The sequence below is a fragment of the Clarias gariepinus genome, chromosome 17 (assembly GCF_024256425.1).
Source record: "Clarias gariepinus isolate MV-2021 ecotype Netherlands chromosome 17, CGAR_prim_01v2, whole genome shotgun sequence".
Classification (NCBI taxonomy): domain Eukaryota; kingdom Metazoa; phylum Chordata; class Actinopteri; order Siluriformes; family Clariidae; genus Clarias; species Clarias gariepinus.
The window spans coordinates 15,351,430-15,373,503 of NC_071116.1; the positions used below are offsets into that span (position 1 = coordinate 15,351,430).

The following is a 22,074-nucleotide window of genomic DNA, read 5'->3' on the forward strand; positions in this document are numbered from 1 at the left end:
CTCCAAGGGTGGTCTGCCTTTTTCATCATCACACATCTGGGAAGGACGTCTGTGAATTTACAAGCGGCTGTTGCGTCTTTTGCAGGATACCATTGCACATCATGCTTCATCGTATATGTGGGGAAATTGCAAACTTAACAAAGTCTCTTTCATCACTTCATCTCTTTAGTGTCTATTAAACGATCCAATAAAATGAAGAGGAGAATTAAACCCACCAAGTGAGCGAGAGTCTGCAGTTAAAGAAGCAGCAAATACTACATGTACATGTGTCTGTTTCCAGAATCCATTCACCATTCACATCACTGTGCGTGAGACAAACAAAAAGGTTCATAAGAAAACAAACCTGCTAGTGATGCCCAAGTTTATAGACGTCACGTTGGCAGAGTAATGCTGAATATATCTATTGATTTTTTTATATTTTTCTAGGGAAAGGGGTGGTGATGGCTGTTGTATGCAGGAATGGAGTGAATGTGAATTTGCGTTTTCATTTAGAAATGGTCAGATTATTTCTGCTGCCTGAAGTCCAGTAATACTTGAACTTATAAATGTAACAAATGAGTCAATGTGCATCTCTGCTACTTGGTTAAAGATTTCTTACGAGAGCACTGTTCTTATATGGAAATAAATCGGCTTTAAAAATTAGTTTGGCCATTTTAGATTAAATCGCAATATGGGACTTATTGTCATCTTATTAACATAAGTTGTTAACTTTATTCAAAAGTCTAAATCAAATCAATGCTGTCAGTAAATGCTTTATATACAGTAGGATGGGGTGCAGCAAAACAGGCAACATCCTAATATTGTGGCATTTGATTTGGATTCATGTTTAATTGTGCACTTTCATATCTTGTGGATTTTGTACAAGAGGTGTGTTTAATACACAGACTCTAGCTTTGCGTGCGCTTGCATGTGAGTTTTCCGAAAAACTAAAAGCTTTCGGATGTGTGTGTGTGTATATATATTCGTGTGCTCTCGGATGTAGTTCTGATGAAGTACAAGTATTCCTTTATTCTTTTACATGGCGCTCCTCTCATCTCGGCAGTAATAAATTTCATTATGTTTAAAATACTGTAAAGTATTGCTGAATGTGCTTTAATGTTTAATGAGTTTCCATGAGCAAATTAAAAAGGCGACTTGTGTAACATGCCATTAGCTTGCTGATGCTTGTATTTTAAGGCAGTGTGTGAATACTCTGCGTTGGCCAAGCACAGTTGTGTTGGTTTTGGGCCCATTTTTTATGTAGTGGTACATTTAATAGTGGTACATATTAGTGTAGTGGTACAATTTTAATGTAGTGGTGTCCTAGTGGTACGCAAAGAATTTAGTTCTTTGTGTACCACTAGGAGTCTGGTAGCCGGGTAAAAGTTGCTTGTTTTATACTTATTGTTTGCTATAGAAGTAAAAAAAAAAATAATAATAATAATCCGGCATCCTGACCTATAATATACCTTTTCCTGTGGCTTTTTTTTGGCACTTTGACTTGCATTTTACTCACATTTTCTCATTACCAGCTTGTGTATTTATAGTTTTTCCACTTTACATCATTGAGTCAGACAGTTACATATTCAGAGTTTGAGATATTGATCATAAGAATAGCATTTGGATGGGAAAACCATGACTTTTGTCTAGGCGGCATTAAAACAAACATATGTGCATGACTAGTCTCTTGCTGTTAACATTTTGCTGACTGAGGTCACTTGATGTGGAGGAAGTCATCCTTATTATTCTGCCTTAACTCACGGGACGCATGGGAGTATTCAGTCTCTAATACATACTTAGTTGCTTTAAGTAAAAATCGCATTGCCCAGATTTAGAGTTGAGAACGCTGTTTAGTAACGAACCCTTGATGACTGACACCTACTCTTGTCCATGTCTGCCCACAATCGCTTCCAACTCTCTACCCACTTCGCTATGATTGGAATGTTCACATCATTAAAATGTTTGAAAGGTATTGACATTGTAGCCCATGAGCAGATGAAAATTCAGCTGAAAAAAAAAAATACTACCTCCATGTGCCAGATAACCAATTTCCTTTTAAAGCCCTGAATTTGTAAAGAGGACCTTCGCAGCTCATCAAGAATATTAAACTTCCTTCCTGGAAAATTTCTCACATTGCCTAATATCATAACCATGCGGAGCAAAGGTGCACAGAAAGAATTTATTTACTCTAACAAGAAAGAGACGATCAGATCATGTGTTTAATAATCTGTTTAACAAAAAAATATTAGCCATGTTAAAGGTAACACCAATATATATTTTTTTAAAAACCCGCCGGTTTGGGTCGGTCTGTTCTGATTACATGGTTAGTTATTATTCTGATTAGGATGTTATTCAATTCTTTAGTGGAATATTACAGCCCATGAAAATGCAACAACTTGTTATAAGAGGGTTTTATTATTTAGAGGGTCATGACAAATAGCAGCTAAAAATTTTAGCAGAAATGAAAGGCTTAAATATGTAAAAAAAAAAAAAAAAAAAAAAGTTAAAATCTATTTTTAGGGGCGTGCATGCATTAGTCTAGGACGGTGGTACTCATGTGGGTCATGGCTGGCCCTGCACATTTCCTCTTAGGAATTCAGGAAAGCCTGTTAATTAACTGATTAATTAAATCAGGTGTGCTGGGAGCTGTGTGGTTGAGGGGAAAAAAAAACACACAAACAGATTTGCAGGTTCTCCATGACCAGGGTCTAGGATCTATATATTAAATGGTTGCACCCAGCCTCACTTTTTTTTTTTTTTTTTTTTTTCCTGACACTGGACACTGACCCTGGAAGTGCAAAGAGACAGTACTGACCATTAAGCTGCAAAAGAGAGAGAGAGAGTCTGTACCAGTCTGTGTTATTGGTCTGTAAGGTAGCTTAGTAATGTGAAAACAGGGTGTTTTCTACTCTCTCAGTATTTTTTCTGGAGACATATGGCCAAAATCTTTTTTAGTTTTTTATTTTATTGTTTAGAATAATTTTACAGGGTGCGGATTTGCAAAATTTACAGCAGTAACAACGGCATTGACCAGTTGCCCCGATGCCCTATTAATTTTAGAAAACCACAAAGGCAATAATTTGATGTCCTTTTCTTATGGTGTCTTAGTGTCCTTTTTGTTAAAAACCAAAAAAGGTCATTAAAGTTGTTAATATAGGATATCGGCTAGGGAAATCCCCTTCCACTGACACTGCACCAAAATTTATTCCATACTCTGTTGACTGGCAGTGATGCCAGGTTACTTTACTTGTTCCATCCATTATATAAAACATACGGCGACTACCATTACTATCATAACTAAGTACTACGTTGGCAAGTGCAGCGCGGCTAAAATTAGTTTACTTCACTTTTCCTGGGTGACGTGCACTCAGCCTGCCACAACTTGCTCATGGCAGCACTGTGCCTTACTTCATTTTGTTTTACTTTACTGAATAAATAAGTTAACTGTGTTTATTTAAATCATTTGCAAGCACTGTGTATTTACAGTAAATGGCATTTTATTTTCTATGATCTAGATAATGAGCTCTCCAGTAATGCCATGAGGTCATCGATATCTTCAGTTTTTCTTAACTACTTAATTTACTATATAACATTCTTCTGGTCCTGTAATAGTTTACTTTGTACAATATAATAATCTCTTCCTGCCCTTAGGAGCGATAGCTATGTTGCCTCGGTGCCGCTTGTAGAACTTTAAAAAATGCCCCTGCTAATTCCAGGACATTCAAGGCAATAAGTGCGGTTCTCCTTGAAACATGAAATCTATGCTCTGATTTTAGTTGTTATTAAATAATTCAGATTCCTGTCATGAGCTATAGGAAGCTTGAGGTACAGTATCTTTCTGATGCATTTTTTTCCCCCTGCCTTTAAGAACACAGACAATTGTGTCTCATACCATTTGCTTGTAAGTGGTCTTGACAGACCTTTGATCCTGCCCCTGTTCTGGCCTCTTCTTGACAGAGTGAGAAACCGTAATGGTGGCAAAAAGCTTGTGCTATATTCTGATCTCCTGCCAAAACAGCCTCATAATCAGTTTAGCCTCACCTGCATGCATCACCTTTATTTGTGAGATGAAAGTCAGGGACACAGCAGGAACACACGTGAAAAACCATGTCTAATTGAGAGCAGTGTGCTGGCCTGCCCCCAGTGCATGTTGTTGCATATCAGTCTTTCCCACACACAGAGTATATCTAGGCGTGCCAAGGTATATTGACGGGTTCCCAAGCATATTTGCGCACCATTTTTAAAAAAATCTGTCCGGAAGAACGATGCCAACATTAGATTAACCTAGTAGCAGACAGTACCCTCTCACGCTACCGCTCCTGTACCTGTTTATTCTGCTGCAGTGCTAAGAGTCAGTACATGCAACGGGTGCCAGCTGCCGTAAAACACAGGAATGCGAGAAAAAAAAAAGGCTTTGACAAACTGCCATCTTTGTGCATAGAAGAGTGGTTAGTTGAGGATTTCCCCCCCCCTTTTTTTTTTGTCCAGTTTATCTTTCTCTTCACATATGGATAGATGGAGGTTTGTAGGTTAGATCTCTGAAATGACAAAGTAAAAGAAATATTAAATAAATCTAGTGTTAAAGGTCATATACAGGAATAGGTGTTTAAAGTTAAAAAATCCAATTAGGAATGTAAATTGTAAAAGTGATAAATGGATCTCAAGTCATGTCCTAAGATTTAAGTAGGGATTTTAAGATTGTGCCTTATCTCGAATTGTTCTCTTAATCCAATTTGTTGGTCACAATGCAGACAAATCAATTAATGCTTAGCAAACTCATAGAATTAAGGTGGCTTCACCATTAGTGTAAAATTCAGTTTGGTTTGTGCTGCTTGTATCGTTTCTTAGGTGTCGTTTGTCTTTCCCTTAGGTCGAGATTCTCATTTACGCAATATTTGAGAGTGATAGAAAGTTTTAGACTTAAAATTCTAAATTATATATATATATATATATATATATATATATATATATATATATATATATATATATATATATATATAAGAAATCCCTAAAAACACTGAGGTACACCTACGCATTTGTGCATTTATCTAATAAACCAGTCATATAATAGCATTGTAATGCGTAAAATTCTGTAGGTAGACACCATACGCTTCAAGTGATATTCATGTCATCCATCAGAATGGGGCGCAAGTGTTGAGTTTCTGGTGTTTTTCACACACAGTATCTTCTAGCATTTCCACAGACCAGTACAATAAAATAGATTAAAGATAAAGACAAAATGCCCAGTGAGGGTCAGTTCTGCAAATAGATAAGTCTTGGTGATGAGAGTGACTAATGGAGAAACCCCAGACTAGTGCGACCTAATAAAAAGGCTGCAGTAACTCTAAGAACCACGCTGTACAACTGTCATTAGCAGAAATGCATTTCAGAATGCACAATGCGTCAAACCTCGAGGTGGAGAAGCTTCAGCAACAAAAGCCCACATCAGATGGACGCCCAGTAGGCCAAAAGCAGACAGCATGGCCTGATTGGTTTTGATTTTTATTGATAGACAGGTGGTAGGGTCAGAATTGTGTGCCATCAACATGAATAAATCCATAAACGCAACCTGCTTCGTGTCAACAGTTCAGGCTGGTGGAGGTGGTGGAATAGTGTGTGATTATTTTTTTTTGCACATGTCAGGCAAGTTTAGTACCAATCAATCATCACTTGAATGTCATTTTAACCTTTTTAAGTATTCTTTTTTCCATGTGACACCTGACTCAGAAACAAGTTTAGTTCAGTAGAGTCAGTTAAGTTCACTAGCACAGGCTGTACGTCCACTAGATTTCATTGACCTTAGAGTTGTACATTGTGATATCGCAAGTACCACAATATACGACAACACTAGATACGCAATCATTTCTAATCCTTGTTCTGTAGTATGTTGTCTGCATTTACTATTTTTCTTTTAATATTATTATTATTATTATCATTATTAGAGAAAAGAACCCAACTTGAATGTTTTTATTTTTTACTTTTTTTGGTCTTTCCTAGTTTTTATTTACAGTAGAATTCAGTGGATGTTTGCATGCCATGCATTCCTGCTGGCTCTCAAAAGTCTTTTGTTTCATTCTAGCTACCGCTTTGTGTGGCTTTAAATAGTGATTGTGGCTTATAAAGAAAAAGGTGCTCTATGGGCCACCCTTTTCCTCCCGTACCAAGTAAAGACCGATCTTAAAATGAAACTGAACAAGCTGCTGCACTAAGCCATCAGAGTGATGCTGTAAATAGTCTTTTAGAAACTCTTATGGTTTCTAACAATGTGTATAAACCTCCCCAAATAGATGCTGGTGCATGGTGGGAAAAGGTTTTGTGTGCAGTACAAGTGAATGAAGACCTGTAGATGCTGATTTAAAAAAAAAAAAAAAAAAAAAAAAAAAGACAGGACATGTGAGCTAAGCAAGATGAGATTTTTCCCATTGACAGCAAAGTCATGATACAGTGACATGCACTGTCCAACCCAGCATACATCAATCTTTGTCTGTACATCATCATCAGCCTTGTGCCAAACTGCACTGAGGGCCTGTAGATTATTTGAATTATTAAAACAGTTAATTTCGTAAGGTCTAAGTCAGGTTCTTGGACCTTGAAAGAACTTCTCTTTAATGAACTAATGAACAATGCATTTTGTGAAGGTGTTATTTGTTTAGCACTATTATTTTATAGGGCTTAAGTGCTTTATTTAGGAGATGATATGCGTATGAGCTCTCATGATGTGTTTTACATCATTTATACTCTTTCATCACCAGCTTCCTCGCTTTGACTTTAGCTATTAAAGCACAGCTTATCGGCAAATCTCTAAAAAGTTTGGCACAGCGCTTCTGTCTGACATCCCACTTAAGAGCCAACAACGGCTAAGTAATAATTTTGACTTATCACGTGGATGTGTCCCCTTCCGTATCGAGCAGTTTTCATAGCTTGTCACTATTTAGACAAATTGTGGACATTAGTAAACTGCTAGGAATCGTCAGTGCTCGCCAGTGACGCTGACTTGTATCTATTTAAATAAATTCAAATAAGCTCCTTCAAATTTCCCCACGGTCTACAAATAACCTCTCTCTCTCCACCGCTCTCTCGCTCTCACTCGCTTGTCCCAAATGGATTTCTAGAAATTCTTTAAAATCTTTTTTTTAAATCTTCTTTAAAATTCCTACCACAGAAAACAAGCCTCCAAACCATGATGGTGTCAAGGTGATGTTCTAAATGTGTCTCTCCTGTACTAGAGTAAAACTGTTCATAAAGAAGCAAAAATAAGAAACGAGATCTTGTATTCAGCTCCTGATAAAGGAGAGTGTGAGCCATACTTGGTCAAGTGCAGCTCAGTTATAATCATTCTGAGTCTGAAAAGCATTTAGATTATTGTAGCGTATTAATACCTGGACAATATTTCTTCGATTCAATTGAAATCATTCAGATTTAAGTTTCCAACTGTTTGCATGGACGTTGTTCTGATAAGCTGTTTATTATGTTTGCAAAAAGCATTAGAGTGGTTCTGCCTGCGGTGAAGTTTTATCTGCATAAAATATAACCAAAGTGGAAAAAAAAGATTTAAATAGACTTTCCCTTTTTTTTCTTTTTTTTTTTTCAGATGAATCCTCCTTTCTGTGTTATGATTTGGTTAGAAGGGGAGGGTTAGAAGGGGGTTAGATTTCTGATTTTCAAGATTTCATTAATTATTGGTTAGGGAAGCACTGATAACAATACCAGCATTGTGTATTGGTCCGATCCTGTTCTTGTCTACTCGTACTGCCCAGCTGTTCCCAACACTATTGCTCCGATACCACGTTAAAGCAGAATCAGCCACTCATTATGCAAATGACACAATGTCCTCCTCCTCTTGTGTTAAAGTGGGTGTCAATGTTGACAGCTTTGTTACCCCCACATGAGGCTAACATGCAGAGAAAAAAATTCTTTACAGCAAGAAAGAATGTTTTTTTTTTTTTTACCAGGTTATCAAGAGTTTAAACCATACCTCTCAATTGTTTCAAATTGTTTGGTCCAGTTGAGCATTCCTGATTGGTCCAGTATGTTCTGATTGTGTAGATGGTGATTTATTTGTGTGTGTGTTTGTATGTATATATATATATATATATATATATATATATATATATTACTGTTGGCTATTATTGAGAGATTATTGTTGATGAGACAATCATACATTTATTTACCTTTTTCCTTCTTACGTATGAACTGCATGACTACATTACAAGGGTTTCAACAAAATACTTTGGTTGCATGGAAAGCAGGAAGCATTATGTGCATAATAAGTGTGATAATAGCTGTTGGTTATTATCAGATGTATGTGTTTGGCAGACAAGTGTATGTTAATATTTTTAAGCAACTTTTACTGTTTTACAGCAGACTGTCTTGTGATATGACCCAATCAGATGCAAGTCTGTCAGTCGATCACATTCTTGACACTAGCAAATTACAAGCTAGCTGTCATGGAAAAAATAATTTCCAGCAGTTCAGCTCTGCTTGGGCCCTTTTGTCAGTTAATGTTGCTGCTTCTCTGTCTTTCTTTATTTCTTAAGTGAGAAATCAGTACTTTTTTTACTTTTTTTCTTGGTAGGATAAAATAAATTTTTGGGGGGCACAGCAGTGTACATACTGTACATATGGATCCATTCTTGTTCATGAGCACATCCACGTTTTAGTAACCCATCTGTATTGCTTTCTTCTCAGATCTGATTCAGTGCACAAATGAGATGAATGTGAACATCCCTCAACTGGCAGACACGCTGTTCGAGCGTACCACCAACACCAGCTGGGTGGTCGTCTTCAAATCCCTCATCACTACACACCACCTCATGGTCTACGGCAACGAGGTCTATATATATTACACACACACACTTGCCCTTAACACTTCAGGATATGACCAATAGAAACATTTTAGCTTGCACCACATTTAAAGATAGATTCTCAATTTGGATATTTTGTTCAGCTATGTGTGTGCTGGTACTGTACAAGTGTACCTTTTGAACATTTATAATGATTGAAGTTTCTTTATTAATAGTTTATCTCATAGAATTGCAGCTTTTCCATAATGGCTGTTTCCATAATGTACTGCATCGTAGTTCTGATCGTACTACTTGCTCTTTTTATAACATGTTTAATTTTTGTGAGTAACCAATGTCTTTCCTTTTTATATACCTAGAGATTTATTCAGTACCTGGCTTCCAGGAACACATTATTCAACCTCAGTAATTTTTTGGACAAAAGTGGTTTACAAGGTAGGAGTGACCAAACAGAGTACATTCTATTCTGTATGCAGATTTGGTATTTATGCCTATAATATAATACCAGAAATTCAGAACAAAACAAATAAAGACCAAAAGTAAAGCTTAATTAAGGTTAATGAGGATACAACAGACTGAGATAAACCTCATCATGAAGTTTGTCCGTTCCAGAGCTAGAAATGCGTAACTCTGGTTTGTCTAGTAGAATTTTGATTTTCTTTCTGCTGCTCCTTTAACAAAATAGTCACACTGTTGGAGAAGCACAGTAACAGAGTCACATTGATTTCTTTTTCACATTTTTTATATTTCTAAAGACATTGGATGTAAATATGTCCATTCATGCTCTAGTGTAGTGACGTAAAACTAAAGCTACCATGTGCAATCGTGTGATTGGTCTCTCCCTCTCTCTCTGCTTTCTTACTTCCTTATGTGGCATGTTGTGCAGTGTGGATGAATTTGAGTTAAAAAAAAAAAAAAGAAGGGAAATCATGGATTTATTTACTCAAGCCTTTTCCCATGTTAGTGGGAAGGCAAGCAGTAAGCACTAGTTCAAGATGAAAGCTCTCTAGATTAGTTCTGGCTCAATCTTCTGGTCTTGTTTTGCATAAACACTTTAGGTGTCATCTAAATGCATTATATTTCCATCAGAATCTTTCCAGTATTAGAATAGCCTAAAAGTTAATAAGAACTTGTATCTTTGGTGCACCAGAGAGCTTACCATTAAACATAGTCATTGTTTTTTGTCTTGCTTTTCAGGCTATGATATGTCTACTTTCATTCGGCGGTATAGCCGTTATCTTAATGAAAAGGCTGTGTCCTACAGGCAGGTTGCATTCGACTTCACTAAAGTGAAGAGGGGGTAAGTGAATTTTCTTTTTGTACAGTACATACAATACCATGATATTGTTGGTATTCTCTTATATATTCCAGGCAACAGTTGTATACTACTGGTATGTCCTTATAGTATGGGATATTGTGTGTTTTTTCACTCCTAGGGCAGATGGTGTTATGAGAACCATGAACACAGAGAAGCTGCTGAAGACTCTCCCCATCATCCAGAATCAGATGGACTCGCTTCTTGACTTCAATGTAATTTTATTATTATTTGTTTATTTATTTTAGTTTACGGAAGTTACCTTCTAAATCATATGTCCCTCACCAGGTAAATGCAAACGAGCTCACAAATGGAGTCATCAATGCCGCCTTCATGCTCTTGTTTAAAGACGCCATCCGGCTGTTTGCTGCCTACAATGAAGGGATCATCAACTTGCTCGGTAAATAGTTTTTGCCCTATAGGAACTTGCATGTATTGTGCTAGTCTCTGCTTCATGTTGACTTTGCCCTGTTTGCCTGCTTCAATGTTTCCTGGTAAAGAAACCTTTGAGCTCTGATTTGACCTGCTCTGATGTGTCTCAGCCAGTTCAACTGAGCACTGCACTTTGAGTCATCATACTACTTTGGAGCCCGAGGCAAAGACATGAGAACAGCTCCATTTTACAGCAACTACCCATAATTACACCTCTCCTGATAGTCGTTTATGTAATAACAGTTATAACAAAGAGTTATTTCAACAATCTACAATTATATAACTTTATGGTGTTTTGGATTATGTATTAATTTTGTGGGAAGAACATGCAGGGTTTTGACCCACTAGGAAAATTTTTTAAGCATCTTGAGAATTTCCCAGTGTTAACAGCTTTGTTGTTTTTGGAGCATGTTTATGTTGGCTGGGTAAGCAGTCACAAAGGATTGCAGAGTGTTTGCCATAAGCGAATGTGAATAAGTCGGTAGTTTGTAGACAATGGCAGACTGGTGAGACATGCTTTGGATCATTCCCTAATGACAAATACCTGAAAGCCTCTGAAGTAGAGTTTTTCTTCTTACTGTGTATTGCAGCTGTGTGATTTTTAAACAATAGATGAGCATTTTTGTGAACATCCATTTTTGTCCAAATTAAACAGAGAAGTACTTTGATATGAAGAAAGCCCAGTGTAAAGAAGGACTTGACATCTACAAGAAATTCCTCACCCGTATGACGAGAATCTCAGAGTTCCTCAAAGTTGCCGAGGTAAGCGTATAGTTTCTATATTTAGTTCTTTGTCTATGATCATGACGGATTTAGGCAAGATTGTTCGCCATAGTTTTTTAACCAGTAAAAGTTTATGTTGCTGCGTTAAATCTTGCTACAGGGAGCTTTTGTACTTGTTCCATCTCCAGTACATGAAGAAATTAGAACTCATAATATCTGATTGGTTGTCACCTGTTGACATGACAAATGCCTCTCTCCTATTTTATAGCAAGTGGGCATTGACCGAGGCGATATACCAGACTTGTCTCAGGTAAGATCGTAATTCTTTAACACTCTCAACTCTAAACGTAGACCTGTGTGGCCTGCGATATTTGATTGCAGTACTAACTGATGCTGTGTTAACCACACACACAATCGTGCTTTCTTCATTCATGACTATTAGCTTAACTTTCTCAGTCTCTGCTCAGCTAAATAATTCATAACCACACACACAATTCTAATCATAAATCTGTTGTTTAAGTTTAACAGATGACCTTGTTTAAATTCCAAAGACTTAAAATTGCTAGAATTGCAATCAGTGTATGAGGCACACATTATAAAAAGGAACACATTTCCCTCCCCCAGCATGGCTCTGCCTTAGCCCAGTGTGTGCAGTGCCTTTTGCATGTTGCAGATTCCTCAAACTTCTTTCCATCGTTCTCCTTTTTTCTAGCAATACAAACCAGTGCATTGTTTCTATCGCAGGTTATATATTTTCCTCAGGTAACCTGCAAATTAAAATAAGAGTCACACACTGAAAAATTCTAAATATCTTCCAGTTTAAGACCATGCAGGTGTTGGGGTAGTCTCTACATGAACAGAGAAATGAGTATGCCCAGTGATCATGTGTTAGTCCTGTGCAGTTTGGTCTGGGTGACTGAATTTAATTTGTCTGAACAGCTACAGTATATACATGGAGTTCAGCTTGTACAAATTAAGTTTAGGTTGGGTGAAATAAATTCAGTGTCTGCATCTTCACTCTAATCTTTGTTTGAAATGCCTTTAAATACTGTCAAACTACCACCTTTATATTCTGTATCTTTCCTTATCTTTCCGTTTTCAGTTTACAGTCTGTGTAAGTATCTGCACCTACCTCTATTTTTCCTCCTGTCATTGATGCAATCTTTTTCCCTGTCTGGTACTTCAGTGTTCTGCATGCTCACCATGGTTGTGTATGTGAGACAGTGAGTAAAAGTATGTGCAAGTTGTATGTTTGAGAGAGGATATCACTTAAATAATAATAATTTCTATTTCCAGGCTCCCAGTAGTCTCCTGGATGCACTGGAGCAGCACTTGGCATCACTAGAGGGAAAAAAGGTTAAGGACTCGACGGCAGCCAGCAGGTACAGTGACCTACATAAGTAACTTTGCTTTTCAGTTCCCTGCCAAGCTGTTGTGCCCAGGTACCAAATTTAGCATGTGTGTGAGATTTTCTAGATTGACGTGTGCATGTGTGTGGGTGTGTGTGTGTGAGAGAGAGAGAGAGATGTCAGGCCTGCTAGGAGAGCTTGGAGTCAGGCTCAGAGCCAACTTTTATTGAACTGTTGAATGATTTCAAATGTAGAAAGCAGATGTCCCCAGTGTGTTTTGGGGCAACTGATAGCCCTCAGTGGTGTTGCATGCTCACACAGACCAGATTGTTCTTTACTGAACTAGGTCACTGCAAAAAAAAAAAAAAAACCTATAGATTTCTGACCTTTTTCTCTGCAAATGACATCCTCAAAAGTGGAATCTTGATGAGTTGCATTTTGTGCAGCAAAAAAAAAAAAAAAAAAGCTAGAAAAGTGTCTAGCTTTGCTAGTTCTGACATTTTGGTAGGAAACTTGGGTCAAAGTTCACTGCTGTTAGAGGAACCCATAAAAACCTTATCTGCCTGTGTGCCATGAGCCAAGGAAGACCATTTCCTTTAGCACATCACCTGATACTGATGTTTGCTCGGGTGTTCTGTCACTCTGCCATTCTTTCTTCCCTTTTTTTTTTTTTTGTACAGGGCCAGCACACTGTCCAACGCTGTCTCCTCTCTGGCAAACACGGGCATATCTTTCACCAAAGTGGATGAGAGGGAAAAGCAGGTAGCCCTAGAGGAGGAACAAGCTCGCTTAAGAACGCTTAAGGTGCTTCTAATATTGTACCTGTTTATTAGAGCAAACAGCAACAATGTTATACTTACAAAGAAATAATACAAGTACACTCGTACATCTAGTGCTGAAATGTTGAAATTTATCACCTTGTTTGTTTGTTTAGGCCCCAGATCAGTTGTGCATGCTTAGAGAGGAACTTTGTGTTACGAAGTTTTGGCATTATAGGGAAACACATTTGTCTTTAATTTGTTGTGGTTGAGTGTTTTTTTTGGCTGTTACCAAAATGTCCTCCTGTTTTTCCTGCAGGAGCAGCGCCTGAAAGAACTCTCCAAAAAGCCTTCCACATCCTCAACCACAGCAGCCTCTCCTGTATCTACAGCCTCTGGCAGCATCATCACTGCTCCAGCAATTGACCTGTTCTCTACACCCAGCTCCACCAACAGGTGAGTATAGTGTCCCATTCCTGCACAGCTCTTTTAATTTTTTTTAATACCTGCGTACATAAAGCTTCTTTCCCCTGCTGAGGATTCTACCTTATTAGCACCAATAGGTAGATAGAAAGTATAAGATGAGTAGAGCAGAAAAATGGGAATGCTAAAGGAAGGATAATGAGATGTGCATTGAAGGTTTAACCAGCAAGACTGTGGTAAGCTATTTAGTTTGAAAATACAAATTAATTTGTGACAGGGCCTTATTTTTAGCTCTAAGGATGCACAAATATAGTGTCTATCGTCTATCTTGGTTTAACTGTGGGATGGTGGTTTTGTATAGAACGGTATGCTCACAAAATATAACTTGGTCTGAGCTATACAGTATGCAGCTTCCTGTCATCTGATATTCCACCATGTCTTCATTGCCACTTTTCTTCCCATTGAACATTAAGCAACATTCCCTGTGCATGTTACTGAAAGCATGTGGGCATAAAGTAATACTAATAAGATGGTTGTGTTGAAAGGCTAAATAAAGCACAGGAACATCTAACTTGCACTCTTAGCTTTGAAAAGGTATTGTTGCATTGTGACTTCCTTCAATAAATAACTATTTCTTTGCATTCTCTCAGCAATAAGGTGATGATATATATCTGTGTTGTGTTCTTTGCTCTAAAACCACAAGCATTTTGAATTAGCCTTCAGTGTTTAGATTTATGTGTCCGTGTGAGATCCTTGACCTTCCCAGTTGTAAATTTAGTTTGTTTTATTCTTTTCTCTAGTGCTTCAAAGGTGCCAAATGATCTGCTAGATCTGCAGCCAGCATTCCAGCCGTCTCTGTCTCTTCCAACTGCTCTGCCTGTAGCTAACTCATGGGGAGGTGAGTGCTGGACATACTGAGCATCTCTCTCACCGAATAGATTTCATTATCACTTGGGCATGGATTAGTCACATGTAAGCAAACATAAACTGTTACATACAAAGATTGTTGCATACAAAAAGATTGTTATTATGGTTCTTTTAGCTTTATGTATGAACATCCTATAGTCACATACAACGCGAATACCAGAAAAGTTGGAATGTTTTTTAAATTTGAATAAAATATAAACTAAGAGTTTCAAATAACATGAGCACGTATTTTATTCACAATAGAACAGAGAACTTATCAGATGTTTTAAATTTAGATACTTTTGTCCATTAAATGAGCTAATTTTAAGTTTGTTGACCGCTACTGGTTTTAAAAAAGTTAGGACAGGTGCAACTATGGCTGACACACAAGCAATTTTTTAAAAGATTCAGCAGGGAGACCATCTAGCATCTGGTTTGTAACACGCTTGGCTATACAAGGGAGAGAGGCAGTGTCTCTTAGAAGTAAACATGGGCAGAGGCTCTCCCATCTGGGAAAAAGTGCATAAAAAGATTGTGGATACTTTAAAAACGACGTTCCTCAATGTCAAATTGCGATGTCTTTGCAAATCTCATCATCCACAGTACATAACATCATAATGTGTGTAATGAACAAGGCCGAAAGACTCATATACGGTTGAGTGCATATACAGTAGTATGGGCAGCTTGTATGTTTTGGAAGGCACTATGAATGCTAATAGGTATTCAGTTTAAAGGTTTTAGACAAAGTCTATTTCAGGGAAGATCATGCCTGCAGTGCAGATCATTCACCCATATACCCCTTTTCCACTGCTCTGGTTCCCAATTTTTGAACCAGTGCCGCGCTTTTCCACAGAAAAAAATTGGTGCCGGTGCCCTAAAATAAGCACCGAACCGGCCCCTAAACTCTGCTGGTCTAGTTGCGAGAAACCGTGACGTCACGAGCGGTGGGCAGCAGAGGTGGGACCAAGTCATTGTTTGGCAAGTCACAAGTAAGTCTCAATTCATTGCCCTCAAGTCCCGAGGCAAGTCCCGAGTCAAGTCCCAAGTCAAAGCCAACAAGTCTCAAGTCAAGTCAAAAGTCCTACGGTTTGACTTTCGAGTCTTTTCAAGTCTTTTTAGCAGAAAAATAAAATGTATACAGATTATGTATGGTTGTAAGATCTGTATTTATTAAACAAACCTTTTTTTATGAAAGAACATTGCTCAGATACATAAAAATACAAATGTTAGTAAATGCTAGTAGCAATGTAAAATGGTAGCACATATTCTTAATGAAGTAGGCTACTTCATACAAACAATAACGTTGTTTTCTTCACATAACATTAAAGAACTTTGCTCCCTACCTTGATACACTCACGTAGGCTACCTCATACAAACAATCCGGTGCTGTGTCGAAGTTGGTTCCCCAATTAGGATGCGTTTTTTTAGCCCCACCCCCGTGAAAAGGGCACAGGGAACGCGCATTTAGGAGAAGGCTCGCCCGCGAAGGGTTATGCGCGGACCACTGAGGTTCTACAGAGCGCGGTAAAGAATAAAAAGGACAGTTAGTGTTTTTTAATCCCTGACGAACTCTAGCCATCAGGATGTGTTTCCCTTGTTATCTTGGACATATTTAGAATGATGAACCTCGGCTGAGTCACTTGTAGGCTGTAAACATGTCAGTATTTAGTCTGATATTTCATATCAAATATGCCTTTTCAGCAAAACCATAATGCCAAAATAGAGACCCGTCAGATACAGTCTCAAGACATTAATAATAATAGTAGTAATAATTATTATTATATATAAATTAATAATAATAATAATTATTATATTATAATTAAATATTATATATTATAATATTAATAATAATAAGTATTATTAAAATTAAATATATAATAATAATAATAATAATAATAATAATTATTATTATTATTATTATTATTATTATTATTATTATTTTTATTTTTTATTATTATGCGAGATAATTAGCATTTTATCCGTGTGATGTCAATTCACTAGGTCACATTATTTGAATAAACCCAAACTGCATATGAAAGAATGGGTAGTGTATACCAGTGATTTAATGTAAACAATACAACGCATGTACTGACATGTTTACAGCCTACAAGTGACTCAGCCGAGGTTCATCATTCTAAATATGTCCAAGATAACAAGGGAAACACATCCTGATGGCTAGAGTTCATCAGGGGATTAAAAAACGCTAACAATTTCCTTTTTGGCCTTTACTGCGTTCTGTAGAAGCTCAGTGGTCCGCGCATATAGACAATTTTTTATAGCCAAACGAAGCTACCTTCGGTATCATTTCGCGAACTGGCGCGTGCACGTTGTTGTCACGTGTTGGACGCTGTCGAATCAAAAGAATCTACGGTACTTTGATTGGATGTCGTGCCGAATGCGCGCATGCGCTCTGTCACACACACGCGCACAGACACATAAACAGAGATAGAGCGGACCGTGTTAACATACTTTTTATCTTTGGGCTTTTTAATGGGAAGTAGCAAGTCTTTACAAGTCAATAGGCGCAAGTCCAAGTGAAAGTCCGAGTTATTTATGTTAAAGTCCAAGTCGAGTTGCAAGTCTTTTTATATTTTGTCAAGTCGAGTCTAAAGTCATCAAATTCATGACTCGAGTCTGACTCGAGTCCAAGTCACATGATTTGAGTCCACACCTCTGGTGGGCAGAGTTATTGGAAGCGTTAAAAAAATGGCGGAGACCCAAAGTCCGTTAATGTGGAGCGCACACGAAACAAAAACGCTTTTAGCAATTTGGACATTAGCCGAGATTCAGCAGAAATTGGAAAGTGCTTTAAGAAAAAAAGTGTATATAAGAAAATTAGAGAAGAACTAATAGTCGCAGGCTTCACACGAACAACCAACCAAATAGTGAAAAAGCTAAAAAAAAGAAAAAAAAATGAAGAAAGACTTTCAGCGGTTATAACACGTCAAATAAGCTGCCTTTGGATACTGAAAGACATTTTTATACTAGTTTGGAGAATAACCAGTAAACTGACTTCGGCCATGGTCGTTTCTGTGACGTATTATCATGCAGCTCCGGCTAAGCTCCTGTCTAGTGTAAATGCGGGCCGGTTCTCGGTGGCACCTGACACCAGTGTAGTGGAAATGAGGTAATAGAGAACATTCGGCACATCATTAAATGAAAAATATGTCAAAGATGACCACAAACTCTTAGCAGCAGGAAAAACTGTTTTCTTTTTAAAAACTGGTTTAAAAAGAAGGGCTGCTACACCATGATAAATATGCCCCATCCCAAATATTTTGAGACCTGTTGTGCATAAAATAAAATAAAAATCATCAAACATTTATGTTTTCCATGTTCTACTGTGAATAAAATATTGGCTCATGTGATATGATTTTATTAAAATTAATGAATAATGAATAATGTTGGCTTTAGATATTTAGATGATATTTCATAATTGACAAGCAAGAGGTGGTGTACTGGCCATCAGCCTTGTAATAGTGGATATTAAATATTTTGATTATTATATAACCCAAACTGCAGACCAAGGCTAATTTTGATGGAGCAGTTGGGCATCTTCACTTGTTTGTGTACTTGTTTGAGTAAAAAACTTCACAAGTAATATACCAGAGTAAAATACAGTTCCAATTTTGAGCAAATTCCTTTATACACTGCAAACATATGGAAAAGCTTGCATGCAGCAGATCATGTTTAATTTATCTTGTTCAGTTACAGTTCTAATGACTTCCCAGTCATCAATTAGGGTTTGCAAGTTCATTAATTTACTGTTTACACACATTACAATACGCAGTCATAAAGTCCTTTCATGGACAACTGGCAGTTAACGTGAGCTCATTGGTCTTAAGAATGATTAATGAATGGATGAATAAGTGGAGGATGTGATGTCCAAAGTAGTGTCTGCATTGTTTTTTTTTTGTTTTTTTCCTGCCTTGTGCAGCTTCTGACTCGGTAGCCTTTGAAACGGATTGTAATCACTGATTTTTAAACTAGCTAAGTGGGATTGTATAGTGATGCGCAACCTGTGGCACCAAAAGCTTTTTCACAAACCTCTGGTCACAGTAGCATTCACTGTGCCACAGTACAAAATATTTAATTGTGTTTTTTATTAATCTAGGATTAAATTTAAAAGCTACAGTAGGAATTCCTTCAATAAAATTTTATTTAGTTAGTCTAAAAATTTTTACTTGCCTTCTTTTACTATTTGCCGGCCTTGTCTTATCTTCTGCCTCACTGAGGAATATAGATTTTATTTAAGAATGGCTAAGTGATTTAACTTTAACTTGATACTACTTTTGTATTTTGTTTGTATTTACCATTTATTTATTTAATAGCTGATCAGGTAAGTGTTACCAAAATGTCCTGGAAGTACAATTAAATACTGGTTCAACCATTAATCCTTTGCTTCAAAGGTTTAGGAAACATTATGAACTAAGTACCTGAAACAGTTCATGCTCATTGTAACCCACCAGTAAATAACAACAGTCTTGTTCCATATGAATGTTATTTTTAAATAAGAAATCGAATTATTGATTATACATGTGGCTTTTATGGATTCCTCATCTTTCTTCACCTGAATCTGCATGCTGGTTTTCATGGTTCCTCTAACATTTCTTGTTGATGTCTTGTTTTCTGTTTCTGACGGCTGTGTAGATCCTTTCACTTCTTCAGAGAGTGTCGATGACTCCATTCCAAACTTTAATCCTTTCCTTTCCAAACCTGTCGATGCTGTTCCTCCACCTCCTCTGTCTTCAGATGCTGTTAGTTTTCCTTCTAGGACTCCCAGTCATGAAATGTTTAGTGGTAAACGGATTTTCTTTTGCCCTTCTTAGCATCACGGTTTGTTTGCATTTGCCTGCTGTGCTTTTGAGAATTTGTTTGCCTTGTTTACTTAATGCATGTTCCATTACACATCATTCTCACACATTATTACACGGCAGCTGATACTGTATTCTGATAAGTGTGTGCTGAACAGTAATGGACAGATGCCTTGTGTGCCAAAATGTATGCACTTTTGCAGCCGAACAGTAATGTGCTATGTTTTGCTTATTATCTTGGTACTCAGATGACACTCTGCCCTATTTGCATCTAACTGAGGCTTAAGCTGCTGTTGATTTCCTGCTCACCCATTACTCCGATTAAATTTTATTTATTTGTAATATTGGAGTTTTCCACTTAAATATACATCCCAGGTCTATCATTAAGAAAAAGATGCAGAAGGAGGAAAAACTAAATACTGTTATATATTACAATCAATATATTACCATAAAATTCATTTTTAAAGATTCATGGCACGCTTAGAGATTCTGGTGCTAATTTTAAGACAGTGCCGTTTAATAGCAGAAAGCTTACAGCATTCTCAGACATGGGATTAGACATCATGATGCTCATATTTCATTGTTAGCTTCGGAAAACAAGAGCAAGATCCTTTTTAGCAATGTTCATCATAATATTAACACATCTAAAGATACATTTGTCCTCTACAATAATACAGTTGTAGTAAGGTGGAGGGTGTGGTTGGCTTGTTTTTTTTTTTTAATACACGTTTTTCATATCGGGTACAGTGTGCCTTTTATTATTTGTTCATTGCTTTTGTTTAAATAATGCAAAAAGAATTTATGTATCTCCTTGAGGTATTTAGGTGATTCCTATGGTAATGTTGTATGCTAAGGTCATCTGCTCCCATTTTGCTTAGGCTCCATACCACTTCTTGCATACAAATTCTTGCAGAATGCAAGTCTGTATGTTTTGGTTCTCCAGATTATTACAATCCTTTTCTTGATTCAGGCTCTTCCATTGCCTGCACTCTTGTGCGCTTTTTTTAAAATGATTATTGTATTTATTTTATTTTAATCCCCTTCCAGGCTTTGAGCATCCTGTAGCACCCCTTCTTCCTCTTCAAATAATTTGGTTCTTGCTTTATGTTGTAAATAAGGTTTTAAGTCTGTTTTTGTTGCTTAAAATAGTTTTTAAGTTTGTTTTTTAAACACAGATACTGAATCAGAGAGTCTGTGTCTCAGAAAGCCAGGTCTTTCTCGCTTTCTTTCTGTTACTTTACTAATATCTCACCTCTGGCTTTCCTTCCTCTGCACTCTTCTCGCTGTGGCAGACTCGTTCTGCTCCTCGGCCCCCTACTCTAAGACCTCACTGTTCCACTCCGAGCCTTCCGCAGTAGCTGGACTATTTGGAGGTAGGTCATGAATCCTGCCTCCCATTCCCCATAACTATTCTGTTAACTCCTGTTCTTTGTTTTCTTTTGGTCTTTTTCAACTTTCAGATCTGGGCTTCTTTTAACCATCCGTCCTCTTTTAAACAGCAGTTGGAGATGAAATGGAGTCTACTGGTCATAGGTTGATGTGTACCCTGTAATTGCCGGGGCAACTCATGTGTTACTGAGTAGTGTAAGGGTGTGGCCGAATTCCCAAGTGTTCCTAGAATTAAGTGCCCCCAGTCCCAGAAGTATTAACACCTGTGTTTGAGTGGAATAGAAGTGAACTGATCCATTTATGTTAAGACAACAATAGTGGATCATGATTTCATCACAGATTTGCCCTTTGGCTTTAACATCTAACCAGTTCACTTTGTCGTTTGTACTTTACAGGGTTTTCAGCATCTCCCATCCCTCAACCAGCCAGCTCTTCTGGCCTTAGCGTTGACTTTGACTCTGTGTTCGGCAATAAATCCACTGTTAACAGCACAGACGCTGCTGGTAAGAATGTCTTTCTCCTCCATCGTTACTATTGTGATGGTTGCTAGGAGAGCGACCCTCTCTTGCTTTCTCACTCACAGCTGAAATATGAGGGCAGGGAGTTGCAGTGCTCTACCTGATGTCCCATATACATCTCTGAATAAGTGTGAAATTGAGACATTCAGCATGAATGGTTGTATTAATTAATTTATTTTTGCATTTGATTTGCATTTGCATTTCTAAATAAAGCATGAGATAAGTGAGGCATTGTATGGACTTTTCTGCATCCTATCAGTATGCCAAATAAAGTACAGCTTTGCATGCAGGACACACAGACACACAGCACTAGATTTCCAGGCACTTTACCTTCTCCATTCTTAGTTTGTTTGAAGAGTTATTTGTGGCATATTCTCCATTTGTTTTAATATAGGTGTCTGTTTGTTAAAATATTATATTGACTAGTATCTCGTTTTTCTGTCTCTTCCTGTGCTGTGTGGATAAACTCTGGGCCTTGGCTTTGCATGGCATGCATGACTTCGGTGAGTTGAGGCTGACTGTTTTAGGAGGAAGAAATTGCACATTTTCAGTTTATTTACATTTTAAATAAAGTTTTACTCCATCTACAATAACTACTGCTTGTCTTGTCTTCTGTTCTTTACTGTCTCCTCCTTTTGCTCTCATTCTTCTCTCTTCCTTTATATTG

At 37.4% G+C, this 22,074-nt stretch overlaps 1 protein-coding gene across 17 annotated transcripts in view; it reads left to right on the plus strand.

Annotated features, from left to right (window-relative positions):
• Positions 1 to 22,074, plus strand: part of picalma (phosphatidylinositol binding clathrin assembly protein a) — a 47,168-nt gene that overhangs the window by 14,005 nt on the left and 11,089 nt on the right. For 9 of the 17 annotated variants that reach the window (XM_053515747.1, XM_053515748.1, XM_053515750.1 and 6 more), the window contains exons 2-15: positions 8,668 to 8,810; positions 9,140 to 9,215; positions 9,978 to 10,080; positions 10,217 to 10,310; positions 10,384 to 10,495; positions 11,183 to 11,289; positions 11,519 to 11,560; positions 12,547 to 12,632; positions 13,280 to 13,403; positions 13,677 to 13,813; positions 14,581 to 14,678; positions 19,337 to 19,486; positions 20,793 to 20,873; positions 21,285 to 21,392. In XM_053515747.1, coding sequence (XP_053371722.1) covers positions 8,668 to 8,810; positions 9,140 to 9,215; positions 9,978 to 10,080; positions 10,217 to 10,310; positions 10,384 to 10,495; positions 11,183 to 11,289; positions 11,519 to 11,560; positions 12,547 to 12,632; positions 13,280 to 13,403; positions 13,677 to 13,813; positions 14,581 to 14,678; positions 19,337 to 19,486; positions 20,793 to 20,873; positions 21,285 to 21,392 — 1,461 coding nt within the window. Of the gene's footprint in view, positions 1 to 8,667; positions 8,811 to 9,139; positions 9,216 to 9,977; positions 10,081 to 10,216; positions 10,311 to 10,383; positions 10,496 to 11,182; positions 11,290 to 11,518; positions 11,561 to 12,546; positions 12,633 to 13,279; positions 13,404 to 13,676; positions 13,814 to 14,580; positions 14,679 to 19,336; positions 19,487 to 20,792; positions 20,874 to 21,284; positions 21,393 to 21,472; positions 22,066 to 22,074 lie in introns of those variants that run through there. The other 8 variants (XM_053515756.1, XM_053515758.1, XM_053515757.1 and 5 more) reach the window with 3 other exon arrangements.